A 13,141-nucleotide genomic window follows, 5' to 3' on the forward strand; every position below is an offset into this window, starting at 1 on the left:
TGCCTCCTGGAGAAGGGGGAGGAAGAGAAAACAGACATAGCTCCAATGTGCTGCCTCCAGGTAGACCTCTGTCACAGGAGTCTATCTGGATCTACCCTGGCTGGAATGGCCTGCTTTTGGCCAATCTCTTCTTAGCAAGAAGAGGGACAGAGAGAAAACCTGCATGTACTCAACCAGATGATTTCCCCTACTCCTAGGGAGAGGGACAGACAGAAAGAGAACACAAAACCAAGGTGTCCCACAGCATTTGCCCAGCTGAGTAACAGTGAAGCTGGTTGCTACTTTTTTGCGTGCCAGTGCAATCACTAAAATGAGACCCGTATTGCACTGTTCTGTAAGGGATGTGTTTCCTAGCTAAAAGCAAGCATGTGGCACAATGGAGTTGAAAGGGAAGAATGTATTGAACCCACAAAATGCAGCAACTTACCTTTTTCAGTGCCAGAGAAAATAGAGATGATTTTGTTCCTAGGCTTTTTCTCTTCTGGAACAGAGGGCAGGGGTTTCAAGCTATGATTAGCAGATAATGGATCTTTCCCTCCTGAACTGAAGATAGTGCTGCTCATCCGAACAGGTGGAGCTGGTGGCTTATCTTCGAGTTCGCCGTTGTCAGACATGATACTTAATGGCTAGTCAATGCACTGCAATTAAATAAACACAGAGTCAGTAGAGATACGGTAGCTAAAGCATGTTACACCTTGTTTACTCTTCTTGAATTCCAAGTCTTACACACATTGTTAATATTCTCTATAGGGGAAAGAGATCTTATTAGACATGTGCAACAGATTCGAATGAACACCTGAACAGAAGCATGGTGTTTCAAGACAGATTCAGGGAAGTAGTATCTTCCTGAGGCATCTTAAACCAAACCAGGGACCTCTGAAGGAATCTGGGGCATCTTGGAAATGCAGACATTGAAAAAAGCACTGCAGATAGTACACCTGCAAAAAGTGAAATATTTATAGCCATGTTTGCTCGTAAGAAAAATACTTGGGCAGAGCGGGATGGGAGTGGGGGAGAGATCTCTGTGACTGACAGTTCTAGTACTGTACTTATTTTATCAGGGTACTCCAGTCACAGTGTTTTAGGGGGGGGACACTGAAGCAAGACATCACCTTGATCTTTTACCAATTCTGCTAGTGCTGCTTGTTTGGAAAATGTTGACTGTTCAAGTCCTTCTGCCACTGTCACATGCCCTCACATCTACTACTGTCAAATCCGTTTTACACTTAAATTTCTATGCCTTTTGCTGCCAACTGAGCAAAGCATACATCTGAAGCGGGTTTTCTTCCCTTTCATCTTGACTCACCAGCCCTTCCACCTACGCTTCTGAAATTTTAACATTATTTTCCTGGTGGCACCTTAATAAAGAATGCCATTTTCATACTAACATCACTTCCCACAAAGCCACAGAAAGAGAAGGAACTGCCTTTGAGTTCTTTCAGCACCACAAAAGCATCAACTTTAAAGACGCATCACACACACACACACACACACACACACACACACACACACACACACTGAACAGAATCTAGATTTTATTCTGTATGTTGTAACCTCCCAAAGAGATTATTGACACATGATACAAAATTTGGGTACCACATTTTTTGGGCAATAGAGGTATTTCTCACTGCAGCACTTCATACCTGCAATCCTCCCATAATTTTGCAAAACAGCAGTGAGTAGAAACACACAACTTTGATCATTCTGCAGCAAAAAGGTAATAAGGCAGTAGGCTCTGTGAAGCAAACAGAAATGAAAAGAGCCCAGGAAATGGCTTGCAATTAAGTCTCTTTCTATTTGCTTGGTGATGGTTTTCCAGTGCTTTGTTTCAGGTGGATGTAACTTAACCCCTCCAACAAGGAAAGGTGCTCTGTCACCCAATTAACATAGCTCATGAAATCTTCTTATTCTTTTGTTTTTTTAAAAAAAATATCTTGCTAAATGAACATCTAGCTGGATGCAAAATAAATGTGTATATATGTTTAAATGTTTCAAACACTCTCAGAGGAAGGTGACAGGTAATTTGAAAGCTGTTTCCAGCATTTGGGTCACTATTCTAAAATGTTTGTTTCAAATATAGAATCTCCCTTGCTGTCATGGGGCTCGTTATTTCATTAAACTGCCTAATGGAAGTCACAGGTGCACAAATAATTACTACTCCATCAAACAAGACTATTCTGATTAGAAAGGTTACTTAATTCCTGCAACCAAATAGTTAGCAGGCAAGTTCAAATCAATGTGAATGAAATTCAGCACTCTGAAACCACCCTGCCATCAGCAACAATAGATGCAGACAACTGGCATATTTCCCCTGTCACGAGTCTGGATGCAGCAAAACTATAGCCCCCCTGACCGAGACTCCGCAGCCCTACAAACTCCCTTTACCTACAGTAAGGATAAAAATAATGATTTTGTAAAAAGAAAGAAGATTTCAAATCACATTTAACTATGTAGGTTTCTACACATATTAAGTTAATATAAGCATGTTAACCTTGCAGTACCTCTCTCAACTGAATCAGTACATTGAATTTGTTCACATACCACATTGAAAACTAGCTTTTCAGCTATGGTTTAATGTGAATGAGCTGCACACTGTCCCACACAGCAGTAATTGCAACTGCTCTGCTCTTCCCCTCTTCCTGTTACACTCCTGGAAAATAAGCTATGGTCTGGCTTGTTGAATCATGCTACTTAGGTTTGCAATTTGTTTCCTCCAAACTACAAACTTTAAACCAAAGACCAAACATTGGCTTCTGTTCTGATTTATTTGGAGAAAAACCAACCATGAGCCTGAATCCAGTTGACATTTCTCAGCAGCACAACAGGAATGGGGATTAAGCTAATTGCCTGTTATTCTGTAGTGTGCACCAGCATGTTGCTCGCTCACATTAGACCACAGCTTATTTTAACTATGGTTTAATTTGAAGCATGAACCAGGCCATTGGGTTAAAGGACCTTTTCTATGTAAATGAAGAACTAATTTGATCATTTCTCAAATGTGGGTAGTTACATTCTACCTACTAAACATAGGCAATTCATCTTCATTGGATGAAAAACACTTGCTGTAGTCTGCCAGTAACCATTATACTTTATTTTCATTTATTTAAAACTGCACTGGTTTAAATCCATTAATCAATCCACCTTGCTTGCAACTCCTGCTTCACCCCTCCTGACTTTAGGCCCTATTTATAGTTTTGCCCAGGTCCTTCTAGTTAACCACACAGTTCTGCCAACCCATGTTTGCTCAAATTCCTGCTTTTCAGTCCACTGCCTATTTCCCCCCTTCTTCCTCCAGTCACCCTGCTCTTTGGACTGACCCATATGCAGCTTTAACTTCAATCTATTCTCACTTCTTTCCACAGAAGCTGGACTATAAAACATTTAGTTCACTGATCATTCCATCCCACCACACCACCTAATTCTGTCTATGCCAGAAGCTTAACTGTCATAAACATATCAGATTTTGTTTATTCGCTGTCTAGAGGAGTCGGGACAGATTTAAGCGCCTTAAAAGGTCCCCAAATAAGAAGTGTCATGACTAAAACACATTTAAATTCTGTGTTCAACTTAGCATTTGTTAAGCGTGCAACTGAAATGCAATTTAGGCATGTCTACTCTGAAGTTAGTCCCACTGAGCTCAATGGGAGTATATAACAGGACTACAGCCTCAGCTTTCCTGTTAACAAAGGAGCAGCTTGTGCCCCCCCCCAGGCTACACACCTTTTAGCAATTCCATTCCACTCCTCCCATCTCAACCAGCAAAGAGCCAAGATGAAAGGTTACTTGATATGAAGTTCTGAGCTACTTAAAAGGCACTCTGGCTTAGAGCAGGAAAGGTATTTCTTTGTTACTGACACTGGTGAGGATTTACTGAATAATGATACTTGCTTAGCATCATCTTTCTTTCTATTTTAATGCAAACCCGTAACAGTTCTTTAGCAAATGATGTACAACTTAAGAACTCCTATGGTTCCTTTCCTCTCAAATGTCTCTCCGGTAGATTTAATATGATGCAGCTTACAACTGCCCTGTTGAATTGTTACCTACCTGAAAAGCAGAAAGTTAAGAGCGGTATCTGATTATAAATAAATATTAACTGATTAATTGTAATGAATTGTAGAAAAAGCAAGAAGCATATTTTCTTCCATTTCTGGAAGAAATGTGTGAGTAGCAAAGCAGGAATCTTTAAAAAAAAATATTACCTCTTATTTTAAAGGAAAGGGAGAATACTTTTTAAGATGTTTGCCACCTGCAGCTTTTATAAGTATTTCTGTTAAAAATAAAAAAGCACTACAGTTGTACCTTGGAAGTCAAAACGGAATCGGTTCCGGAAGTCCGTTCAACTTCCAAAACATTCAAAAACCAAAGCACGGTTTCTGATTGGCTACAGGAAGCTGTGGAAGCCCCATCAGATGTTCGGCTTCTAAAACGTTCGAAAAACGGAAAAGTCACTTGCACGTTAGGCTGTTCAACTTCTAAAGTACGACTGTATTTGTTTACTTGACAGCATTTCTCTAGTTGTTTTTTAACTAACCAATTAACTGATTAAACATTGCAGCCCTACAGGAAGTAAGACAACCTATATACTACATTTTAATGACTCACAGGATGAAAACATCATTCTAAAGTTTAGAGTAGGCAACATCAGAGGTATATTTGCCCAGTTTGGTGCAGGAACAAACAGCCATCCACCACAATATGCTTTAATTTACACCAAGGACTACCAATTTATTCAATGTGGAGAGCCTGATCCTCCTCTTACCAAGATGCTTAGCAGCCAGATCCTCCCACAGTCATATTATTGCTGCTTCAAGGCATCCTCACCAGGCATGGTCCAGCCGTCACTTCACAAAGGAATCTGGCAGGTGTTCCTCTCAATACAAAGCAAGGGGATGCTGCAGAGGCCTTTTTGTTTCAGAAACCTGAGGGTGGTCCTTCTCAGGCTGTGTTGGAATAGTGGGGTAGGAGAGCTTGGGGGGTGGAATCACATCTGGCAACCAATGCAACCCTTAGGTTTCAGATAGTACATGGATAGAGGAGTCTTAAAAGCTCAGGACACAAATTTTCATGGCCCTCTTGCAGCTATGGTGGCTCATTTACTAGAAGTAATGTATTTAGCTTTAATTCTGGAAGTGTATACAGGGACACAGGTGGCGCTGTGGGTTAAACCACAGAGCCAGGGCTTGCTGATCAGAAGGTCGGTGGTTTGAATCCCTGTGATAGGGTGAGCTCCCGTTGCTCAGTCCCAGCTCCTGCCAACCTAGCAGTTCGAAAGCACATCAAAGTGCAAGTAGATAAATAGGTACTGCTACAGCGGGAAGGTAAACGGCGTTTCCGTGTGCTGCACTGGTTTGCCAGAAGCGTCTTAGTCATGCTGGCCACATGACCTGGAAGCTGTACGCCAGCTCCCTTGGCCAATAACGCGAGATGAGCGCCGCAACCCCAGAGTCAGTCACGACGGGACCTAATGGTCAGGGGTCCCTTTACCTTTATACAGTGGTACCTCGGGTTACAAACACTTCAGGTTACAAACGCTAACCCAGAAATAGTACCTTGGGTTAAGAACTTTTCTTTAGGATGAGATCAGAAATCATGCTCCGGCGGTGCAGCGGCAGCAGGAGCCCCCATTAGCTAAAGTGGTACCTCAGGTTAAGAACAGTTTCAGGTTAAGAACAGACCTCCGGAACTAATTAAGTTCTTAACCAAGAGGTACCACTGTACTCGATTCTGACCAAACTAAGCCCCAGGCTTTTTTTTACTTGTGTACCCATGTACTATCTGAAACCAAAGGGAGTACATTGGTGCCAGTTGTGAAATATATTGGCATTATTTTCAGCTCTCCTACCCCAGTAAGAGAAGTCCTAGCTAGCTGCAAGATACACCAATACTGCCTGGCCATTTCAGGGACATGTGTCTGCCTGGCCAAAGGGAGACACATGCTTCCGTGCTGTAGCACATGCACACAGTACCAACAAGGAGGAAGGAACACAATGAGGACCATCTTCAAATCAGCAAGTAGAGACAACGTATCAGGGATTTCTCCAAATCAGTTGTGGCTCAGCTGGCGTTAGAGAAATAGTTTCTGCTTTTATCCAACAATGAGAGACATTTTGATTCTGAACTTGACCATGCTAACCAAAACACGGGGCAAAATCAAACAAGGCTCCCAGATTCCGTATATGTTTTGATGGAATAATTGTTCCTCCATTGACCTCAAACCTTCTCCCTTAAGGATACAAGGAGATCTAATTAGCATCACTCCAACCTGTCTGGATTCAAATTTAATCTGTTCAGAATTGTGCAACTATCCATAGCTTCCAGACATGTTTTGTGCTGAAGAGTCACACTATAAACTGGGTTATAGTAAAAGCAGCAGTCCTGTAATTTACAAAGTAATTATCCAGTGACCAGAGCAAACAGACATTGAAACAAAGTGCACTAAACGTTTTAACAGAAAGAGAGTCACTCACATACTTTATACCCAATATGGCACTGTATTTCTCACTTGGCTTTGAGCCTGCAGTGAAATAGCAAATGGTAGTTAACAGTAATCAGAAAAGCGAGTGGTAATTTGTAGAGAAGGAAAGGGAGCGTTTGAGCCCATGGAACTCTCTAAAACCAACCATGTCAACCTAGAATTATATTTCCATTCCAACTTTATTTTTTGAGAACCCATTTACAATGAACCTAGACAAGGCAGAAACCTGACCTGCTTTGAACAAAGTTATCAGACAGTCTTGTTAAACTTGAGATATTGACTTAGCAAAGCATATGCAATTTGTAGTGACATAACCAGAGGCTAAAAAGAAGCATCCAGGATTAATTAAAGCAATGTTCACTCCTGTGAAATTAGATGAACAAACTGCGTAGAGTAACTTACACGGAAACCAAGTTTACATTTATGGGAGATTCTCATTTTGCTTTCAGCACTTCCAATACATGTACCGGAGATCAATAAAGATATGGGCCTTGTCAAGTATAAAATATACTGGCATTCTTTTCACCACATTCCCTTAAAAACATACACATAAAGGGGGACTATCCAACTACACAGAGTCAAAGGCGAATCTGATCTATGATTCTGGGGAAAAAGCTGTAGTACACAACAACAGAAAGAGGATTGCTCCTCCTATTCAATATTATTGTATAAATGTATACAGTAAAAACATTTATTTAACATCCCCTTTGGCTCTAAAAAAGAGCTTCCACATATTTTTACAACAGAAAAACAGTTCTGTAATATACCGCAAGAAGAATATTCAAGCCATAATTGTTCAAATAAACAAAACTGCAATTAGATCAAGTCAACAAACCTTAAGGCTCTGGCAGAACAAAACTCCCCTAACTGCCCACCTAAAGGACAGCAGCAAGTAGCTGTTCTGTATTGTCATTTACCTTATGCAAGAAAACTGGCAGACTATTTCAGGAACTCTAGTTTTCAGCTTCTCTGTTAGTCACTGCTCGAGTATCTATTAGTCACTGCTTAAGTGATTATTCACAGACAAGCTCTTATTTCAGATGGAAACAGAATGGTCCCAGGTTCCATAATACCGTGTTTCCCCCTTTTTAAGACACCGTCTTATAACTTTTTTTCCTCAAAAAAACACAGGGTGGCTTACTTTCGGTGGGATGTCTTATTTTTTTATTACTGGTACGGTTTTTACGGCTCAGGGCACTGGCTCAGGGCGCTGCTGGGCTCTCTTGAGTGCTCGGCGCTGCAGCAGCCACCGGTTCTGAGTGGCGGGGCTGCAGGAGTCCTTGGCCGGGCCAGGCGGAGGCCGCTGGCTCAGGCGCTCCGCCTGCCACTGCAGGGCGCTCCAAGCTCCTTGACCGGGCCAGGCAAGGAAGAAGCAGTGAGCCCAGTGGTGGCGGCAAGCATGGAAGCGGCAGGGATGACTGTGGACGAGAAGGTGGAGCGCGGGAATGCAGCCAGCAAGGCGAGAGCGCGATCAGCTGTTAAGCGGAGCTCTTGGAGCGCCACTTCACAGCTGATCGCACTCCTGCAGTGCCGGCCGCATGGAGTGACTCTGTGAGTGGAGGTGCCTGTGGGGGTTGGTTTCCGCAGCGCGGAAGTATGCCTTATTTTCGGGGTATGTCTTATACTTCTCAAATGCTTAAAAACTCTGCCATGGCTTACTTTACGACTACGTATTAAAAAAGGGGAAACAGGGTAATACAGAACAGGGATGCTCTCACTAGGAACACAGTGAAGGCACATATGAATCCAAGTTAGAAAGTTATTCTATGTGCATCTCTGCTCCAAAAACAGGTTCAGAGAATTTCAACAACATTAACCATATCCCAGATATATTCCAGGGTTCCAACTAAACTCTGTTTGTAATGGGTACCTACTCCCCCCCCTTTTTGAAAGAATATGGAGAAAACCAGTTTTCATGAAGTACCAAAAATCTTAACAGCAGATAAAGTTGTTGGCATCCATCAGTCTCGAGAAACAATGGAGAAGAGCGCCTTTGCAGGTGAAGTGAAAACAGCAAAGTAACCCTAACTCAAATGGGTTCTTCCCTCTTCAATAACTATGCACAGAGCAAGGAAAATGACAAGAAAACCTGAACCAAAAGCATTAAATGCTGAAGTATAATGGCCTATGAGAACTCCAGTTTGCCCAGTTCTCATAGGCAGCTTACCCTCTTCTCCTCCATTTTAGAGGTTTCTATAGAGGTGAGCACACATGTGACCAATTCCAGCTACACGTGTCTTTCAGTTTCTCCACTGAACTCTATGGGCTATGTCTCTGGGGATATTTTAAAATAATCTCTCCGTCTCAACCAGAAAGTGAGTGATCTACAATGAGATGGCATTTTCCACTTTTTTCATATCTGTGTATTTTCTCGTTTCCTTGCCACTACTCTATTCAATTTCCCCTTCTATCCAGTTACCATTTCAGCCCTGCTCCGTATCACAAGATTTCATGGCATTAAGTTCTTATGTGACTGTTTTGAGTCCCACCACCCACCACTTTTTATACTCCTCCTACAGCTTTCAAGAACATGAAAACATTGGGGTAATGCTGAACCCATCTCTCGTGCATGGGTTTTGGCTACTTAAATATGGGCACAAGAACACTTAATGTGGTCCAGTATAAAAAAGAATTAAAGGTAAAGGTAAAGGGACCCCTGACCATTAGGTCCAGTCATGACCGACACTGGGGTTGCGCGCTCATCTCGCATTATTGCGTACAGCTTCCAGGTCATGTGGCCAGCATGACAAAGCCACTTCTGGCAAACCAGAGCAGCACACGGAAACGCTGTTTACCTTCCCGCTGTAGCAGTTCCTATTTATCTACTTGCATTATGACGTGCTTTCGAACTGCTAGGTTGGCAGGAGCTGGGACCGAGCAACAGGAGCTCACCCCGTCACAGGGATTTGAACCGCTGACCTTCTGATCAGCAAGCCCTAGGCTCAGTGGTTTAACCCACAGCGCCACCTGGGTCCCTTAAAAATTAAGGGACATAATTAAACATAATTAAACATAATTAAAAAGAATTATGTTTCTAAAATTTTTTTTTTTAAAAAAAATAGACTTTATTAGAGAATTTTAAAAAATAATAATACACACACTAGAAAATATACACATACTTAACAACTTAAATAGCATCGCATAACAAAATGATATAGATAACGTAACTGCATATTTAAGCCACCCAACATAAATCAATCAACATAAATAAGCAAATCAAAATTAATCTAAGTAGGTTAACTCAATCAAACTACAAATAATAAACAAATCAACTTAAATAAACATAACATAACGAAACATAACTTAACATAACATAACAACATAACATAACATAACGTAATATAACATAACAAAAGAAAATGTATATATATGTATACACACACCCCCACACCCACACCCACACCCACACACATATATATATATATATATAATCCCCAAGTCAGATCTTAACACATGGGCCTATCTCCATAAAATCCACTCATTTTAGTTTAAAATTGGCTTCCAATCGCCAATATATCGCTTCCCTTACTATTATTTCCTCTTTAATTTGCTTTCCCTCTTATTAAATCCAATTTCCCTCTTATTAAATCCAATTTAAATCCAATTGAATTATATTGTTCCTGCATGCTTTCTCTATTCCAGACAAATCACTAGCTCTGTTTTGATGTTTTCTTTTTTAAAATACTCTTCCACGTATCTCCATTCTGATTTTATTCTCTGTTTTGGTATGTTCCTAATTACCGCCGTCATTCTTGCTAGGTTCATGAACTCTACTACTTTAATTTGCCACTCTTGGATTGTTGGTATTTCAGTTCCTTTCCATTTCTGGGCTAATACTAATCTCGCCGCGGCGCACGCATATAAGAAAATATTAATTCTATCTCTAGGAATATTTTCTGGGATTAGGCTTAATAAAAAATATTCAGGTTTCTTTTCAAACGTAATTTTTATCATTTTCTTCATTTTTTCATATATCTCATTCCAAAAATTATATACTTTTTTACATTCCCACCAACAGTGAAAATACGTACCAATTTTTTCCTGGCACTTCCAACATTTTTTTGTTTCTGTTTTGTGAATTTTAGCTAATTTTTCTGGCGTCAGGTGCCATCTATATACAAGCTTCATCATATTCTCTTTGATTCCTGAACACGCTGTAAACCTCATTGTCGATCTCCACAATTTATCCCACTGTACTTTATATATTGGTCTTCCTATATCCTGAGCCCATTTTGTCATCACAGATTTTATCTCCTCGTCTTTCAATTCCCACTCCAACAAAAATTTATACATCTTGGACAATGATTTAGTCGTATTATCAATCAAAATTTCTTGTAATTTAGATTTCCCCTCATTAAATCCTAATTCTTTATGTTTTTTAAATAAGCTTTGTATTTGTAGGTAATGTAGCCAGCTAGCACAGTGGTGTTTGATCTCTTCAAATGGCTTCAAAATAAATTGATCCCCTTCTTTCACTGTTAGTTCTTGATAAGTTGGCCATTTTCCATCTTTACCTCGGCCACTCATCGTTGTCATTTCTAATGGTGACGCCCACCAGGGCATCTTTGTTTCTAATAAGTTTTTATATTCCTCCCAAATTTTAAATACCGATTTTTTAATTATATGATCCGTAAAACTTTTATCCTTTCCTCTGTTTTCCTGTAATAGGTACGCGTGCCATCCTTTATTATTCCTAAACCCTTCTAATTCCAAGAGTTCCTTGTTTTCTAATACTATCCATTCCCTCATCCAGCAAAAACATGCGGAGGCATAATATAATTTAAGATCAGGGACCCCCCAGCCACCTCTCTCCTTGCTGTCCGTTAATAGTTTATATTGAATTCTTGCTTTTTTCCCTAGCCATATGAATTTGCTTAAATCTTTTCTCCATGAATCAAAAATTTCTTTCTTTCCTATGATAGGTAACATTTGAAATAAAAACAGGATCTTTGGTAACACTGACATTTTAATCACTGCTATCCTTCCTGATAAAGACAAATTTAACTCTTTCCAGCAGTCCAAATCCTTTTTAATCTCCTTCCATACTCTAAGATAATTGTTCTCATACAGGTTTATATTATTGGGGGTAACAACAATTCCTAAATATCTGATTTTATTAACTATTTCCCAATTTGCAATCTTCTCCAAATCTATTGCTTCTTTCTTCCCTATATTTTTGACTATCATTTTGGTCTTTTTCATATTAACTCTAAAGCCTGACACTTCCCCATATTTTTGCAATTTCTCCTTCAAATTAATTATCGAATCCAATGGTTCTTCCAACATTAAGATCACATCGTCGGCAAAGGCTTTGGTTTTATAGATATTCTTCCCCAGTGTTATCCCCTTAATGCTTTTATCTCTTTGGATGTCTTTTAACAGAAATTCAATTGACAAAATGAACAATAAAGGAGATAAGGGGCATCCCTGACGGGTACCCTTTTGTATTTCAAATTCCTCCATTATTTCTCCACTTACCGTGTTTCCCCTTTTTTAAGACGTAGTCATTATATAAGCCATAGCAGGATTTCTAAGCAATTGCGCGATACAAGCCATACCCCGAAAATAAGACATACTGATAGACCCTTCACCCACTAGCAATAACCCCCCTCCTGCCAGCCAACTCCCCCCTTAAAAATCTCTCCCCATTTTGCTGTCGCTCCACAGACACGTATTTCCTTTAAAAGCTTGTAAAAATGCACCGAACAGCCGTAGCTGCTGGCTGCCGAAGCCTTGTGATTTCTCTTCCCCGTTTCTGAGAGCATTTTTTTAAATAAAAAGATCCAAAAATAATTTTTTTAGCCAAGCTGTGTAAGCTCTACTTGGTGAAGGGGAGAAAAGTGGGGTGGGGAGGAGATGAAGGCACGAGGAAGAAAAGAGGGGCGATTGAAGAATGCAAAGGCTGTTTTCCCTTTTAGGGAGAGACCTCCGTGCGCGCGTCTGTCTCTCTCCCCCCCCCCTGCGTCTCTCTCTCTCTCTCTCTCTCTCACACACACACACACACACACACACACAGCCCACCTCTCGCTTTCCCCCACCTTTCCCTAAATTCCCTTCCATTCAATGCACGTTGATTTCCTCTTAACGGGAATCTCCCGTGTCTGATTGTTGTCTCATTGCTTTTACCGGGCATAAAGCAGCCTTTTAAAAATCCTGCTGCAGTTTTCTTTCTACCTTATGCTGCTTGGTTGTCTGTGGAGCTGCCCCTTTAAGGATTTGTAAGTAGTCTGGATCGCAGTCCTTGCCTTGGGGACTTTTATTTATTTATTAAGGACTTTTTCCTTCGCTGTTTGCGAGCTGCTAAAAGGAGCTGCTAAACGCTGCTTTACACAAAAGTTAAACTGCCGGTCCTAACAACACGTGCTTCCTCACCTCGCTGGCTCAATTGCTTCTCAATTGCTACCATTTACCAAGTCAGCAATCTTAATTGCTGCTTAGCTGGCTTCTTTGTTCTCAGCAGGTAGCTTCTTTGCTATCAGTGATAGCACTGCAAAGTGCTATGTTGTTGGAACTTCAGACAGTCTTGCAGTCTTGGGCAGCTGGCTGGTAGAGATCCTTACTTGCTTTAGGTATAGGCTACTGCTAGGACTGTATCACACAGATAGATTCCATTATACTGGTTTAGATTTAAGAAGCTCCAGTGTAGCAGATTGCTACTAAGTG

The 13,141-nt window shown here is 40.7% G+C and overlaps 1 protein-coding gene across 3 annotated transcripts in view; it reads right to left on the reverse strand.

The window, feature by feature from the left end:
• The window catches only part of PAK2 (p21 (RAC1) activated kinase 2), a 47,421-nt gene that overhangs the window by 18,061 nt on the left and 16,219 nt on the right, over positions 1 to 13,141 (reverse strand). For 2 of the 3 annotated variants that reach the window (XM_035132445.3, XM_088670762.1), the window contains exon 2: positions 428 to 638. In XM_035132445.3, coding sequence (XP_034988336.3) covers positions 428 to 614 — 187 coding nt within the window. In that variant the 5' untranslated portion in view covers positions 615 to 638. Of the gene's footprint in view, positions 1 to 427; positions 639 to 7,313; positions 7,334 to 13,141 lie in introns of those variants that run through there. The other variant, XM_088670763.1, reaches the window with a different exon arrangement.

This window comes from Zootoca vivipara, chromosome 5 (genome assembly GCF_965207765.1).
Source record: "Zootoca vivipara chromosome 5, rZooViv2.hap1.1, whole genome shotgun sequence".
Lineage (NCBI taxonomy): Eukaryota > Metazoa > Chordata > Lepidosauria > Squamata > Lacertidae > Zootoca > Zootoca vivipara.